At 48.4% G+C, this 16,873-nt stretch overlaps 2 protein-coding genes across 3 annotated transcripts in view; one reads left to right on the top strand and one right to left on the bottom strand.

The window, feature by feature from the left end:
* The window catches only part of USP37 (ubiquitin specific peptidase 37), a 34,480-nt gene extending 32,025 nt beyond the window's left edge, over window positions 1-2,455 (bottom strand). The window contains exons 1-2 of one of the 2 annotated variants that reach the window (XM_069020923.1): window positions 2,389-2,455; window positions 1,349-1,556 (exon numbers count right to left, since the gene is read on the bottom strand). In XM_069020923.1, coding sequence (XP_068877024.1) covers window positions 1,349-1,504 — 156 coding nt within the window. In that variant the 5' untranslated portion in view covers window positions 1,505-1,556; window positions 2,389-2,455. Of the gene's footprint in view, window positions 1-1,348; window positions 1,557-2,295; window positions 2,313-2,388 lie in introns of those variants that run through there. The other variant, XM_069020924.1, reaches the window with a different exon arrangement.
* A 153-nt stretch (window positions 2,456-2,608) lies between these two features.
* CNOT9 (CCR4-NOT transcription complex subunit 9) lies at window positions 2,609-16,187 on the top strand. The gene is made up of 8 exons (XM_069020922.1): window positions 2,609-2,748; window positions 7,649-7,828; window positions 8,207-8,322; window positions 9,777-9,886; window positions 10,657-10,766; window positions 11,224-11,322; window positions 13,769-13,860; window positions 14,551-16,187. Exons 1-8 carry the CDS (start codon window positions 2,725-2,727, stop codon window positions 14,717-14,719), a joined length of 900 nt encoding a protein of 299 aa, XP_068877023.1. The 5' UTR covers window positions 2,609-2,724; the 3' UTR covers window positions 14,720-16,187.
* The last annotated feature ends 686 nt before the right edge of the window (window positions 16,188-16,873 follow it).

Below are 16,873 nucleotides of genomic sequence, written 5' to 3'. Positions count from 1 at the left end.
AGCACAAGCCTTCTCCTCTTCCTTTGCTGCAGTCCCAGCTGCATGGTGGTTTATCACCCCCTCTACTAGAGCCTGCATTCAGTCCTTTCCCCAAACTCCTGTGAAAACCCTCCACTGAGCTCACAAAGAGATCTGACAAGTGCCAGAGACAGCAGACACAAGAGGCTGGGAACAAAACATGCCCCTTCAGGCCATGGTTAGCTGTTCTGTAGGCTCATCCTCCCCGTGGAACCTCCCTTCGAGTTGCTGTCACACCACATCACTCACCCAGGCAGAAAGGAGTGTGTGAGAACAAGCACCCAGGGAATGCACAAGGGGAAGACAAGACTGCTCTCCTCAGGAGCAACATGGTCCAATGGTGGATTAAACCAAACCTGCAGCCAGAGCATCACACATGAAAAGGGAGAGAGTCTTTTCAAGTCTACAGTAACACAGGTGGGAACAATCCACAGCTAATGATTTCCTCACAGCCTTGATTTCAAGGCAACACCAGCTGCCAGATTCTTTGCTAAGACTTTTCAGCATACTAAGGCAGCAAAAACCTAATCTTTCAAAAAGAAAGTGAACTTTTTTTCATAGCATCTTCACACAGAAGTAAATGGCTCAGAGAACAGACTGGTGAACATTACTGGTGGAAAACAAGTAGCATCAAAAAGCAGAAGACAACATATAGATCAGTTTAGGCTGTTGCAAAGTTGCTAAATAAGATAGGGTTTTTTTTCTTCCATCCGCTCGTGTCCTTTACATACTTTTAAAACAGATATGTATTTCTTACAGAAAAAGCACTCTGCTTTTGATTTGGGGCATTTTTCACAAAAGCTAGGAAGCCTGACCTGAAAACAACTATAGAAAAAGAAAAATTTTGGCTGAATATTTCAAGAGAATCTGCATTTAAAACCTAAAACTGTAACAACTAATGTTCAGCAAAGTCTTGCAAAAGGCTACAAGTGTGTTAACACCATTACACTTCAGCTGGGAAAACAGCTGGTACAAAGTGGTCAGGATCTTCACCTCTAGAGAACGCAAATGTGCCAGTAACAGAAAAGTTACAACTTCCAAAAATCCAAAACATGAGCCACAATACTCTATACTTCTGTAACTTTTCTCTGCTTTTTCGGCTCTTCCCGTTAAGTGGTATCTCAATGCCAACCTTGGTAGATCCTTAAATAATACATGTAAATAATTTACTGCACAGTTATACAAAGGGATTAGTGTTCAGGAAACGAGGAACAAGAAACAGTGATAGAAAGAAGTCTGTGGGATACTCAACAGCCTTGAAGATGACAGCTGTTCACAAGAGAGCACAATCCATGCACTGTTAAAACAAAAGCCTTAATGTCTGGCATACCTGAAATGTCGTTGGAATTCCTCCAACATTGTAGTGAACTACTAGACTCACTTTGTTGTCCTTCTCCACAATTTCAAAGCTCCCTTCTTTCCATTTTGTAATCCCAGTCTGCATGCTGCGCATCCGGACAGGTCCGTGCACCTTTAACAGAGCCATGCTTTCTCACAGAAAAGAGCTAACACGAGTAAGTGTGTTCCACCTTAAAAACCTGTTAAAAAGGAGAAATGTATAACTTGGCAGGCCATATGACGGCTAAAGGAAGACGGAAGCATGGCTTGAACTTTCCACAGACGCTTGGTAGAACCGTTTCACTGCTTTTAAACACAGTGAAGAAGAGTTGGAGAGAAGTGAAGAACACTTAAGATCAATAAAATCTCTCCCAGTATGAGCAGCAGCGCACCGATTCCTTACTGCTAGAAGGTGAGCAGACACAATTCCAGACACAGAAATCCTCAAAACCCCTTAACCTCAACGGATTTAAGGAAAGGGGGGGAAAAAAAAGTGACGGAGAAAAGCCGGAGCCGGTATGAATGGGAACCAAAGTTTTGGAGGAAGCCTAAGACAGAAAACGAGCTCGTCTTTGACCGCGCGGGACCCGCGGTCACCAGGCAGGGCCGGGCCAGGGGTCTCCGGCTTCCCTCGGTGCCCTCCGCCCGGGAAAGCCACGGGCCCGGGGGTGAGACACACAGCCCACAGGTTCCGGAAAGCACGGCAAAGCGTATTCCCGACAAAAACCAGAAGAAATGAATGGAGCAGCCCCTGCGCGCAGCCCGGGAAGCGCTGCCGGAGAGGTTCCCCCAGGCATCCCGCGCTCAGCCGCCGCCACCGCCGCCGCTCCCGGCCCGGCCTGGCGACGGTCCCGCTCTTCCCGGGCCTGGTCCCGCTCCCTTCCCGCCGCCCACCCATACAGGGACACGGAGAGCACGGGGAGCGCCGCCCGCCCTGACCGGGCCGCTCTGAGGGGAGGCGGTTGCCGCGCGGCGGGAGGGGCACGCGGCCGGCGGGAGTGGGGAGGAGGCAGCGGCGGCGACCCCCGGTACCTGCGTTCCGGCGCGTCCCGGCGCGTCCCGCGGGGCCCGGGGCGAGGCCGGGGGTGGGCGGGGGAAGGGGGCGGCAGCGGATGGCGGGAACCGGCCACAGCAGCGCGAGACGGCGCGCAACGCGCGCCCGCTCACGTCAGCGCGGCGGCGCCTTCCCGGCGCGCCCCGCGCGCGCCCGCTCCGCGCGCAGGCGCCGGCACCGGACCGGCCCCACCCGGCCCCGTCCCGGCGTCCCCCGCGCCGGGTGAGAGGTCGTGGCGGCGCCGAGTCCATGGCGGCGGCGGCGGCGGCGGCGGCGGCTTGAGGCGGCACCGGCTGCGCTTCCACTCTCCGACCATGCACAGTCTGGCTACGGCCGCGGTGAGTGCCCGGCTCCGCGCCCCGCCGGGCGGCGACGGGACAGCGCTGGCGATGGGGCCCCGCTGTGCGGGCCGCGGGAGCGCGGCCGCTCGTGGCTGCGGGGCGGACTTGAGGCCGCGGGCTGGCGGAGCCCCGGTGAGCTCCGTCCCCTCTGCGTCACCGGCGGGGTCCCTCTGGCAGCTGCTTAAGCGGGGCTGCTCCGTGCCGCCCGGGCCGGCTGTGCGGGCTCTGCTGTGGCGGGGCTCCTCCAGGGCCCGGAGCATTTCCCTGCTGGGCGACCCGGCTCTGCCTCGTGGGCATCGCGTAGGGCTTTCCTTCCTTCCTTCCGCCTTGCCTGCCGTGCTACCTCCCTGCGCATGGATGCCTCCTGTCGCGAATCAGTGTTTTAAGGTCCCTTAAAGAATCGCTAGCAAAGGTATCGGCGAAAGCAGGTTTAATATAAAAGTAGAAGCGTGACGAAGTTCGTTGATAGGGTTTGCTCTACTACTAAAGAAGCACATAGAGAAAAAGCAAACAAAAGTCTAATTAATGTATAACCAAAATAAACGTAAAAAGTTATCCACAGAGTGTGTGGAGGGGGAGGAGCAGGGAAGAAAAGGATAGGGATAGGAAAGGATAAGAAGGGATAAGGAAGACCCTCCCGCTGAGGCACAAGGTTCAGAGTAGATCTTCCTTGACTGACCTTAAAACACTCATCTGTGACACCTCCTGTGTGCCCAGCCATCTCCTCTGCCTTCTGGGGAGCTGTTCTGCTGACCTTGACTGCAGAGAGAAAGAGTAGATATCAAAAAGCTCCTCAGAGCAGCCGATGCTGCCTGTTCCTACTTCCCTTTTCTCCCATTGCAGTGCTCTCCATAGTTAGTGCTTGCCCTCATCCCCCTCAGGAAGCTGCCAAGGTTGGATAATGGTGCTTGATGTTCAGGCTGGCAGGAGTGGAATGGTACCTTGGCCTGGCTGGGTTCAGAAATGGAAGCTGAGTTTGAAGGCTGTGGTTATTGCTTTGTATCTCCTACATGACTGGGTTTGTGATTTGGTTTTCACTTCTCCAAATGCACGTTCATGGCATGTGTAAGACTTCCTAGAGCTGACTGAGTCTTGCATGTACTGAGTCTGGGAGGTGTATTGCAAAACCAGCAGTTAGAGATGTTTCAAATGAACTTAGATCAAGGGTCTGCTTGGACTAACAAGCTATTGAGTGAGTAAAGTTCTGATGAGCAGGAGTTAGAGAACTTTTTAAGTTTTTCCTCCTTGTTTAAATGCTTGTGACTTTAACTGGTTCTTGGAGTGCTGTCAAATACTTCTGATTTGAAGTAATGTTCTCCAGAGCATGGAAGGGTGTACAAGATCAGGTAAACTCTCCTAATCAGCATTTACATTTTTATAGCACTGCAGTTCCTAAGTGTTTGTTGAAATGCATGAAGGACTCCCATTATATGCATCTCTCATTAATCCTCTGTCTGTGATCTAGTTACCTCTCTTTTTTTAAAACAATTTAAACCGAAAAAATTATTTCAGAACAGAGATCAGCTTTATTTTAGGACTCACTTGAATGTATATTTAATTTATACATAGTTTATGCTAGCTGGTAGTTCTGTATTGAAATGTTTCCTACCACAGTTAGTGTGCTTGTACTGGAGGTGACGGGGAAGGGTGTCTGTGCTCAGGACCTGTGGTAAATAAAGTCACCTCTTAGTAAGGTCATGAATTGGCTCAGGAATCCCTTTGGGTGTTGTGAACACGGTTGTGATAAAGCTGTGGTGAGCCAGAGCATTGGTCTTCACACAGTGGTACTGATGTGTGCAGAGCTGACACTTAGGTGTCAGGCCTGAAAACATCATAGAGTGCTCAAGAACAGACTGAAACAAATAAATGTAGCTGTAATTAGCTGTAAGGCATTGAAAGCCCTGCTTGAATCAGCTAATTCACTGCTATGGAAGTTCAAAGTTCATTTTTGGTGTTTTTGAGCAGATGGGCTATCAAACTAGTTTAAAAAGCTCATGTTATCCAGTTAGTCAATGTTTGGCTTTGGCTGACCAGGACTTTTACCAGTGTGCCTTGCAGCAACTGGTAGCAACAATCAGGAAGAGAAAGCCATTTGTCTAAATCAATTTGTTATGTGATTGTTGGAGATGTCTTTTCTCCAGGAAGGAGAAAAGGTGTTACAAGATCTTTTGTGATGTAATACTGTTGTCAAGTTTTGCTTTCCCTGTGTGCAAAAGAAAGTCTGCAGGATTTGTGTGACCCTCAGGGTTCCCCAGAATTTTGGGTCTTAGAGGGAGAAGAAGAAACAATAATGAAATAGGGAATTAGGAAAAAGATATGTCTTTATATTTCAACTGAAACAAAAGGAGCAACTGTAGAGCCTATGAAAAGCAGTTTGTTCTGGATAAGGCAGATATTGGACATCATAAACTTAATTGTGTGGAAAATCTACTTAGTGTTCTCTAGGGATCACAAGCACATGATTGTGCTTTTAAGGGGCGAATGTATTTAAGCTTACAGGAACTGAAACTTCCAGTGAGTCTAGGAAAATAGATGGAAGTTTTAGATAACACAATTATAATAACATTATTGCTACACTGCTTGTCAATCCACCATCCCAAATAAAAACAAATTACCTCTGTTCATTCTCCCTCTCTTTTTGAGCTTCAGTGTAGAAGTTAGCATTGCAATTGCACTCACAGTTGTAGAGGCACAAGAAACTTGGCAGGATCACTAATTTAGTGTGAGATGTTTTGGAAAAAAAATTACAAATTGAGTAAGTGTCCTGGTTCTGGCCAGAACAGGTTTAATTTTTGCAGTAGACAGGAGGGAGCATAGCTAGGACCCAGAGATTATTCTATACCACCTAACATAATTTTCCAGGGAGGGAGGAGGGGCTTGCTTTGGGTTTGGGGTAGTGTGGCAGAGGGAGCAGTCAGGTATTGTCAGGGGGGTTAAGTGGGGTGAGCAGTAACTTTTCTTTTCTGGTACCCTCTGTCTCTAATATTGTTGTCTTACTGTTAGTTTTCTTATCTCATTGCTGTTTCCAGTAAATTATTCCTATCTCAGCCTGTGATCTTTACCTTTTGTGCCTCCAATTCCTCTTTCCATCCAGGAGCAGGGGGACTGGGAAGGGGAGGAGGGAGGGAGGGAGTGAGTGACAAGTGGTTTGGAGTGGTTTCAGTGGGAACATTAAATTGGATAATACCATCCCTAAACCATGACAGTGAGAAAAAAGAGGATAGGAGGAAATATGAACAGCTACAAAAATATTTTAGCCCTAGAGTACAGGGACTGATAACACTGCATTGGCTTATATATGAACATTTAAGTGAAATAATACAATGAAAGTGGCTGGAGGGGAGAGAAATCCCACAGCTGGGGAAGAATCTCTTTGGGCGTGACTATGGATATAAAATGGGGACAAACAGAGGAGGGAAACCTTTGCAGAAATAAAGAAAGCTGTTGGTGTCTGTCAAAGGTTTAGAAGTCTCTCTCTATCCCCCCTGCATCCCTTCTGGGACTGCTTCTGCCATGTGGCTTCTGGTTTCGTTGCAGCCACTCTCAGTTCCTGAGCTCCCTGTATCCTCCTGTGCGTCTCGGTGCTGAGCTGCTTGGGGGCAGCATTGCTGTCAGTGCAGTACGGGCTCTGCTCACATCTCTCAGGGAGAGCACATGAAGAGTTTCAGTCTAAAAGAGTTCCTTTTCCAAAAAAGAAAGGAGGAAATACAGTCCTGTTCCCAGCCGGGATCACCGTGCACAGAGGCATGCGGAGCTGGTTGCATGCTGGTTTGGCTGGCTCAGAAGCAGCAAGTACCAACAGGGCTGTGCTTGGCTTCAATAACAACCACTGTGGCAGTGTTTGAAAAGGTTCTGACCTGGCTTTTGGAAGTGTTCACACAGGAGGTTTTAGTGATGGTGTTTGTCTTCCTCAAAATGTTGTGCCTGTATCACCAAACTATCTCCTTAGGAAGCCTGCAGAGCATTTGTTTCTACCGAGTGCTGCTTGTACCAGCAGAGGCAGGAGACAAAGTATCACTGAAAGACTTGTGCCTTGCTTCCCCACAGAAATTATGATACAGTCCCTCTTTTTTTTTTTTTTGTATTGAAAACTTGTTGATCTTGATACTGGTCTTTCCCTGACGTTTCAAGAGAGGCAAAAGCAAAATCCTGAGTAGTAGAAAATGTGTCTTGGGTAGGAGTACAGATCTACCCTTCTCTGGGTTTATTTTGAACAAGAATCAAATCATCCTCAGATCTTCCACAAAGTCATTCTTGAAAAATTCCCTTTTAGCTCCATGCATGTGAACAAGATACCTGGTATGAATACGAGCCATTGGTAACAGCAGCTGTTACTGGCTGAGGCTGGTGTCATGCTGATGGTGAAGTAGTGAAATTTTTTCTAGTATTTGTATGAATATTTTTCTCATGTACATTGGGTGAATCTCACTGGCAGTTTCCAGTGTTATGGGTGTTTTTGGAGAGAAAAAGGTAACATCTTCCTTACTCTGAATCTGTGGAATCTTGCACTTGAAGCATGAAATGAATGCAGGCTAAATGCAGGGGGAGTAAATGATAGCTGGCTGAAGTGTGTGTCACTCCCCAGGAGCTCTGTTGGCACAGACAGGCAGCAGCTTGGCTCTCACTGCTGAATGAAGTTACAAAGGTACTGCTTGACAAGGGGATTACGAGAGCCTGTCTTAACGAGTCAGGCCAGAAAATAAAGCCTTTGCATTTCAATTAGGTGAAATACTAAGACTAGTCTAAGGAAGGGATGGATCCATATCCAGAGCATCTTAATGGAGCCTTAGGTTCTGCCCTCTCAGTTGGGAGTTTCTTTTTCTGGCAGATTGTGGGAACAGTTTGGGTGAGAAGTGGATAAAATGTTTGGACTGAAGCTTTCCTGTCTCCCTCCCAGCCTGTGCCAACAGCACTGGCTCAGGTTGACCGTGAAAAGATTTACCAATGGATCAATGAGCTGTCCAGCCCCGAGACACGGGAGAATGCACTGCTGGAGCTGAGCAAGAAGCGCGAGTCCGTGCCTGACCTCGCCCCGATGCTGTGGCACTCGTTTGGCACGATCGCAGCGCTCCTTCAGGTGGGTCCGGTTGTCCGTGTCTTTATTCTGTGGTGCAGCATCAGCATGTTGCAGAGCTTGTGCATCCTTGAGTTGGATCTGGGGAGGAACTGGTGGGATCCCTTATTGCCATTGCTTGGGAATATGATCTTTGTTGGATCATGTGGTGAGGGGGGCAGATTAAGGTTTGAATGCATTACTGTGACTCCTTGTCAAATTGACTCTGTCGCAGCTCTGCCCTTGCCTGGGCAGCATGGTGGCTGCCATGTAACTTGAAAGTGATGCTTGGTGAAAGCAGACTGTTACCTGCTGTCACTGCACTTCCTTACCAGGCAAGTGCTTTGGTGTAGCTTTCTGATATTTTTCTCCTTTAACTTTCCACTCTCTGTTAATTTTTAGGAAATTGTAAATATTTATCCATCAATCAACCCTCCAACTTTGACAGCCCATCAGTCCAACAGAGTCTGCAATGCTTTAGCTCTACTACAGTGTGTTGCATCACACCCTGAAACGAGGTAAGTGTTTCCAAGTTGTGCGAGTTTTCTGAGGTATTGATATTGACACCTCAGCCTGTGTGTTTGAAGCACTTTAGCTGCTTTCTCTTTGTTTACTTAAGTGAAACAGACAACAGAGCTGATAGATAGGCAGCTGCCTGCTGCTTTTACTTGTTTGCATGGATTATTAGGATGACAGCTTTATGGTCCTAAATGCATTGCATTCCCTGCATCATCCTGAGATCTTGCAAATTCCCAAAACATTGGGTTGTGGCAGCTTCTGGGAGGTCAGCCAGAGCTAAGGGTACCTTTGTGTTGAGTGCTGTGTTCAAGGATCCTTGTTTTAATGAGCTTAAAATTACTTAGACAAGCAGCTTGGTTAGAGCATGTTAATAATGCCAGGGTTGTGGGTTCTATCCCCATATGAGCCATTCACTTAAGAGCTGGACTCCATGATCCCTATGGGTCTCTTCCAACTCAGAATATTCTCTGAAATCAAAAAAGAACTCCTTAAATTTCAGCTTACAGTTACTTAGACCAGCTGTTGAAAGGGTGGAATGAACAGGACTGTCCTTCCCAGGCAAGTGTGAGGCAAGGGAGCAATAGCAGAGCCATTTTTGGAGTCCTCAGCCAGTGTCTGCCTTCATGTTTTCTCAATCTGTGCCCAGCCCATGTCAGTAGGGAAAAATATGATGTTGGTTCAGCCAAAATCAGTAGCTAAAACTCAGAAGGAAACTACCCAGAGGTCCACAATCCCGTGCTTCTGTTACTGCTGAGCAGCAGCATAGCTGAAGTTGTTTCTGAGCTGCTGCAAAGCAGTGTTAAACAGCAACCCTCCATGAGATGATATCCAAAGAAAAAGGGTAGTTTTATGTGACTCACCTTTACATTTAAAGTTTGAAAACTGAAAATGGAAGAAGTATTTTGGATGATTGTGCAAGAGAGCTTCCCTCCGTTAGCAGAGCAGTATTTCAGCATTCTACCTGCAGTCTCTATTTTTCACTACTGCCAGAAGGCAATGTGAGGACTCTTGGGGAAAGGTGTTTTGCACATTTAAGCTCTGATGATGCCTAAAGCTCAGCCAGTCTGTATTTCTGACAGAGGCTTTGCACAGGCATTGTGGCTGGCTGTCCTTGCCACTGGTAAAGTGCAGGGTGAAATGCAGCAGTGAATGTACAAAACAGAGGGTCTGGGTGGCAGGAGGAGGTTATAAAAACAGGGTGTGCTCAGTTCCTGGTCAGCTGAAGCAGGAATGCAGGTAACTGGCAGATCAGGTGTTGGGTTTTGTGCTGTGCCCCAGTGCAGGATTTGCTTTGTGCCTTTCCATCAGAGAATTAACTGTTACGCACTTTTGAGGAGCAGTAGCAATGGGGTCCATCAGGAGTAGTCTGAGGCTCTGTATGGTAATGCTGGATTATGTGCTCACTTTTTTTTTTTCCTTGTTGTTCACATTGTGTGTTCTCTCTTTCCTACAGATCAGCCTTTCTGGCAGCTCATATTCCTCTCTTCCTGTACCCCTTCCTGCACACAGTCAGCAAGACCCGTCCATTTGAGTACCTGCGGCTCACGAGCCTCGGAGTCATTGGTGAGCAGCCAGACTAATGCTGGAGCACTGATCTCTTACTGAGTTAGAACAGTTCATGCTGTGGGCATAGAGCCTTGGATGACCAAAGTCAGAGGTCTCTTGTTACTGGGATTTTCCAAGTCCTGTCGTAGTAAGAGGAGGAATTGCTCCTTTTCCATTGTGGAGGCAAGCTCCTCTTCCTTTTCACTTATAAAAAGCCCACTGAAGTCTAAATGCGTTGCCAAAAATATGTTTCTTTGAGTACCAGTACCCGCAGACTTGTACCTTCACCCTCAGCCCTCCCAGCTAGACACTGGGATGGGTGTGTGCAGGCTGGGCTTTCTTTGGGTTTCTGTCATTGATTGACTTGGCTGTATTTTCCCTGTCTTCCCCTTATCCTGTTTTTTTTTTTTTTATTTCTTCCTTCTGCCCAAATCATTTTTCTCTCAATGCATAAAGAGTCTTAAAATGTCTTAAAATACGTTTCTTCCTTCCAGAGGTTGCTGTGGGTGCCTTGATCCACCTGTGTTTGTGTTCCTACTGAGGGAGAGTCAAGAGTGCATCCCCTTTCTGAAAAATAAACAGCCCCCAAACCCAGCTTGCTTACTTTTACCCTGCCTAAATGATTTCTTCCCCAGACATGCTGCAACATGTTTAGGATGATAGTTGTTCTGCTTGCCATTCAGACTGAATGGTTTCCAGGGAGGGCAGAGCACAGGCCCTCTTTGAAAGGTGAGATTTTTTGAAACAGTTTATCATTTACTGATTTTGGGTTTTGTTTTTACTTCAAGGGGCCTTGGTGAAAACTGACGAGCAAGAAGTGATAAATTTCTTATTGACAACAGAAATTATCCCCCTGTGCTTACGCATTATGGAGTCTGGCAGTGAGCTCTCCAAAACGGTACCTTTTTTTTGTTTTGCTTTGTTTCAATAAAGACACATAATTGTTCATCTCTGACTGACCAGGCAGCCAGTGCCCTGCAGAGTTGGCTTCTGTGCTGTTGCAAATGCTGGGACAAGTCTGGGTGGAGTTTTTACCTCCTTAAATACCAAGCAGATCAAGACCTGAGGCTGCCTGAGTGGCCTGGCAGTAGTTGGCATCTTACACAACCTGCATCCAGTCATCTTGTACACTGTGCTTTGTGTCCACTTACTTTGTTTAGCCAGAGATGCCAGGCATTGTGTACTGTCCTGTATTTTCTTTTGGCTTTTAACTATCACTGAGTAAAGCATTTGCTTCCTGCTGGAAGGCTTTTCAGCTCTGGGGCTGACTTGAAAAGAGCACCATACAAAGGGTGTCCCTTTTCAGGGTAGATAAGTTGTTTATATGCTTTTTTTTCTGCTTTCTCCCATTCTAGGTTGCTACATTTATTCTCCAGAAAATCCTCCTGGATGACACAGGGCTCGCATATATCTGTCAGACTTATGAGCGGTTTTCCCATGTTGCCATGATACTGGTAAGATTATTTGTTTTTAAAGCATTTATATCTAAAAAAGAAAAAACTATGCTGTAGCAGCCAGCTTTTTCAGCAACTACTTTACTGCTGGCTGGCTGGAGCACAGGATGAAGGAGGCAACTCGTTCCTGGGCTAATTGCTTGTGGCACTGTAGCTCTGCGTCCAGGTTTCCTTTGTATACTTCTGGTTTACACGTCAAGAGAACACATATTAGTTGTGATATACTAAGTCCCCAAGACAAAATAGGTAAACCTCTCCAGAGAAGAAGAAGATTTTCCAGAGTTGTGGACGTTTCCAGTTGTTGGTGGGACGTGAATTGATTTAATTTTATGTAAGAATGATCACACAGTTCAGATCACGGATCTATGTCTCATCCCTGTCTCTCACAACATGTTTAAAGAGCAGGGCAGGTATATATGATACTTGTCCTCATAACAGTCTCACAGCTGCCAGCTACTTTCAGCTTTGGATTTCTGGGGCTACTTGTGGGTTTCTATGTAGTAACCCCCAGTGTTTGTCCCATCTACCCCTTGAACCCATGGAAACTTTTTGCACCCACAGTGTCTTTGACCAAGGAGTTTGATAGGTTTCCTGTTTGCTGCCTGGAATGCCACCCTCATTTTTCTTCCTTTCTGAATCTGGCTCCTACTAGCTGCTGTATATGATCTAATTTTTGTGTTGGAATACAGAGAGCAAATAAGTTTTGTCCTTTCCGTAATCCCTGTAAAGGACAAATTTGGGTACTCAAAATTTGTTCATCCCAGGAGTAATAGCCCTAGCTTGAGCTTTATCTTTGAGCTTGCCAAGGGGAATACAAACCTACCCTGGAATAGTTACTGCCATGCTTCTGTGTGCATTTGTTTGCTTTCTAAAGGGTGGTCTCAGGAGAACAAAATGCAGCAGTAAGTTAAGCACTTAGCAATGCTGGTTCTCTGACTAAGTGTTAATATTTTCATTAGGGATATTTACTTGTCTGTTTTCACAAATGTAGAGAAAACATTGCCTCCTGTTCACCCACAAACAGCAAAATAGGAATGATTTTGAGCTGATGTCCCTAATATCCAATATGATGTGATTTTTGCATTCAAGAAGATCAGTTTTGATGCAAATACATCTCACTTGGGGGCAAGGTGAAGGATACAATTAGAAACTGAGGTAGGGGAGGGAAGGAGACCATGCCATTCCCAGACATGAATTCTTCTTTGAACATAGAAGGAGCTGGGTGTGTAAAGGTGTGTTAGCATGTCCCACCATTGAGTAAAGCACTGGCAGGATCAATATTCCATAGTGAAAGAGAGGAAGATGAAAATGTTCACAGACTTTTGTTGTCTGTTTCAAAAATCAGGATACTGTACTCCTGTCTAATGAGGGTGATGATTTACTTCCATGTCTGCTGATAACTGAGTAAGATCTCATACAAGTATTAGTGCTCTTTTAAAAGAGAAAGTGAGTATTTTCCATCCAGGAGCTCTCTGAGGAAACTTGTGGTTATTTATCTTGAAGAAATATTGGTATCCTGGGGAATTGCTAAGAACAGGAAGCTTGCAAAAGGGCAGATGAGGGGGACCTGCTAATTGCTAACTGCCAGGATAGCCAAATAGCAGTGAATTTGGCTAATGGGGAAAATGGTTAGTGCTAGCCAATGTCGTTTACAGGAAAAAAACCCAACTTGTTGGGCAGATGTGATTGACTCCTAAATACAAGCCAACAGTCTGTTAAATTCTTCAGAGCAGGTGTGCGAAGGCAGCCACACTGCTTGCTCAGCTGGGCACATTCAAAGGTGCAGCCATGTGCAAAGTCCTGCTTCATGTGAGAAACAGAGACTGAGCCAGGAAGATCTATCTGTCTGTGCCTTGCTTCCCTGGAACAGCTTCCTGAGGGATATAGCTGAAAGAAAAAATACACTGCTTGGATGCGTGCTAAGACCAGATAAGGATCTTGCTACATGTGGTGTGGGTGAGCCCAGTCCTATGGCCTGGCTTTTCAGGGTATTGCTGTTGTCTTAAAAGGATGTTGAAGTGAAGGGAATGCATATGAGAACAGGAGGTGTTGCAGAGCTTGCAAACACACCTCATGGTGTCACTCAGCCTGAGCTTATCCACGTGTTTGGAATGTGTCTGTCTTCCATGAGGGGGAAACCCCAGGTTCTCTTTTATCTCACAAAGAGTTGCTAAGCAGTCCTAGGAAGGTAAAAACCAAACAGAAATGAGATGAGCTTTCCCTGAGCTGCTGGGAGAATCCTTTCCAAGTCATGGCAAGCTGCTCTTCTCCAAGGCTTCTTGGCAAGCAGCACCAGGCTCAGTGCAGGGGTACCTAGATAAAAGGTAATCGGCTGTGCTGTGCAGGAAGCCAGAGTGAGTTATTTAATGATCTTTCCCAGTCTCTGCTGCTTGCGAAGCTGTTCTTTTAAAGACTTTAACTGCTGGCACTGGCCTCTGTCAAACAGGGTAAAATGGTCCTGCAGCTCTCCAAGGAGCCATCGGCACGGCTGCTGAAACATGTCGTCCGCTGCTACCTTCGCCTTTCCGATAACCCCAGGTAAACATTTTAGGAGTTTGGGCAGGGGCTTCTCCTGTGCCCATGGAAGCTCAGTTCTTCTCCGCAGTGCCCACCTGGGGGGAATCAAGGTTCCTGGTCTGTCAGCCTTAGCTCAGTGTGGAAGATGGGTGGGGGTGGGGTTTTTGCTTTGATTTTTTTATTGCTAGCCACAGGAGCTTTTATGGTACATGGGAGAAACAGTGACTGTTGGGGGCTTGTGCAAATTCCAGCTGTGCAGCTTACTACTGTCTGAGCTCAAATGTAGCTTGAACAAGATACAAAGGAGGGCCTGAGGTGGAAGGTACACTATACTCTCCCTCTTCTGCATCAAACAGGCTCTTAGCAATAGATGAAATTCAGCTGAGAGAATACAAACTGATCTCCTGCTGGCCAGTAGCTCTGCCCAGAGCTGCTGGGTGTGTTTGTTGCCTCAGCTTCTCCTGGCATTGCATCACTTTGCTGCTGGGTGTCGGGGTGCAGGGGCTGCTTGGCGGGGTTTGGTGTGAGGGGTGGGAGCTGTGCTGGCTGGCTGAGTGCCACCTGCTGCGGTGCTGCTGCTCAGTGTTTTCATTGGCTGGCTCTGCCGGGGAGACCTCCAGGCAAAGGAACTCTGTGTCCCCAGTGGGGTTTGCTCCCCTCTTGCCCCTGTGAGTTTATTTGTTGGGCCCCGTTACTTGTCTCTTGATGTAGGGCACGTGAAGCTCTCAGGCAGTGCCTTCCTGACCAGCTGAAGGACACCACCTTCGCCCAGGTCCTGAAGGATGACACCACCACAAAACGCTGGCTGGCTCAGCTCGTCAAGAACCTGCAAGAGGGTCAAGTCACTGACCCACGGGGCATCCCTCTTCCTCCGCAATGACTGCTGGGGGAGGTGGGGCACTGGGGAAGAAACAGCTCAGGTTTACAAAGAACCAGGAACAGGTGACCTCTTCTGCAACAAACTGGGCACGCCAGCTGGCTGCCGGCCTGTCGGACCATCCCACCCAGCCAAAGGGCTGCTCTGTAGCAGTGCAGCAAGCCTCCGGGGATCCCAACACCAGCAAATGCTGATACTACAGCTTCAAAAAAAATCAATAAAAACAATCTCTATAGATCCCAGTCTCTCTGAGAGGCTTGGGTGGCATCTCTTCCCCCACTTCCAGTCAGGGGGCAGTGCAGATGTCCACTCTTCCAGCAAGCTCAGCCTCCACCCAAGTGGTGCATGACACTAGGTGTGTGCACCACGTCCTTCCAGTTCCTTGTCACTTCTTGTTTACATGTCTGTTTAGATGAGTGAACTGAATAAAAGCCTATCCAGTTGTTTTATCCCCTCCTAATACTGCTACTCAGCTGCAGGTAGCCCAGGGACAGCTTTCTTCCCTGCCAGCACATCCTTGCTCATGGCTCTGCATCCAGCTGGCACAGTGAAGTTCTCTGTTCTTTTCCTTTGGTGTGAAGGAAGTGGCTGGAGCCAGGCCACTGCAGTGCTTGCCCCAAGAGGAGGGGTGAATTACTTGCAATGAACCCATGTGTCATAAGCTTGCTTCCCAGGGCTCTGGGGAAGGACAAGACAGCAGGATTGTGGCTCTTGCGCTGTAAATAGTGCACTCCTGCAGCTGACCAGCAGCCAGGGGCTGATGTGTGCTGGCCTCTCATCTAGACCTGGGAAGGCTGCTGGCTGGCTTATCCCATGGAGCTCAGTGTGAGGGCACCTGCCTTGAGGTGGTGGGCAGGCCACCGACTGATCCCGTGCCGCCTGCAGGCTCCAGGTATGCTGCCTTCTGCACCCACTGCTGCCCGCCAGGTGGCCCTCAGTCCTGTCCCCTACCCTCCCCCCTCCTTCCACTCCTCTCTGCCACCCGGGTGCATCCATTTCAGCTTTGAAACCTGCCTTGGCATCTGCCATGCCCCCACTGCAATTAAACTGGACCAGCAGCCACTTACCTGCCTCCCCTGTGCCGAGGGGCTAATGCGGCCGCAGCGGGCTCTCAGAAGCTGTGGAGGAGCTCCCAGGCTCTGCGGTAGCAGAGCCTGTTCTTGGCTGCAGGCAAGTCTGGGCAGCTACTTAATTTCTCCCCCCTCTTCGAGTAGTCCATTTTGCTGATCATCTGCAGTGTCGTGCCAACAGTGTCTTAAATCCCACCATTTCCCTTCCCTCCTCCCCTCAGCCTTGCATAACAAGGGCAGAGCACAGCCTCTTCCTTGCCCTCGGGTTCCTGTTTTATAACCATTGCCTTTTCCCTCCTTTTCACCCTGACCTTGCCAGGGTCTGAAAATGCTTCTGTGTGGTTGATTGGTTTTTTTTTTTTTAATTCGGATTAATAAATAATAAAACCTCATCCAACACAGATTGCTCCTGGTCTGGTCTCTCGGGGTGGGGCTGGGGGCAAGCGGCGAGGTGGGGGCTTATTGCAGGTGGGAGGAAGGGTGGGATGTGCCGTCTTGGGGATGTGAGCTGGGACGCGTGGCTTTTCTCAGTAGGAGCTGGCTACGTCCCCGTGGCGCCGCATCTCTTCTGGGGCAGATAGTGTGGAGGGGATGCTGCTCTGCTTTGCTTTGCAGGCAGGCAGCGAGCCTGCCAAGGAGAGAGGACTCGCTGCCTCCCCACAGCGTCTTTGCAAGCGCTGCCGCGCTCCCCCGGCGTCCAGGTCTGTTAGAGCATCGCCCACCCGAAAGTTTAGCCCTGCCCCGCACCCCTTGCCCCCAACTCGGCCTGCCCTAAGGCTGCCTCAGCTTGGATCCCTGTGGGAGTTTTGCCTCTGGATGCTCAAACTGTGCCCTGCTTTTTGGGTCCCGCATCGCTCCCAACTGAAGGGTTCCGTGGACCACCGCGTCCTGGAGAAGAGAGGGACACACTGAGGACACTCTGTGGATGGGGAGATTGGTCTGTGCTGGGTGCAAGCGGGTCTGGGGACAGACAAGCTCAACCGGAGGATGGGAATGGGGGCTCGACCCCAAAGGAGGGGAGCCGCAGGGTGCTCCCAACCCCGCCGGCCCCTCCACTGCCTTCTTTACCCGTCACCCCCCCTCCCCC

The sequence above is a fragment of the Aphelocoma coerulescens genome, chromosome 7 (genome assembly GCF_041296385.1).
Source record: "Aphelocoma coerulescens isolate FSJ_1873_10779 chromosome 7, UR_Acoe_1.0, whole genome shotgun sequence".
In the NCBI taxonomy this organism is placed as follows: domain Eukaryota; kingdom Metazoa; phylum Chordata; class Aves; order Passeriformes; family Corvidae; genus Aphelocoma; species Aphelocoma coerulescens.
Note: the sequence above shows the minus strand (reverse complement) of the source record. Positions and strands in the feature narration are given on the sequence as shown.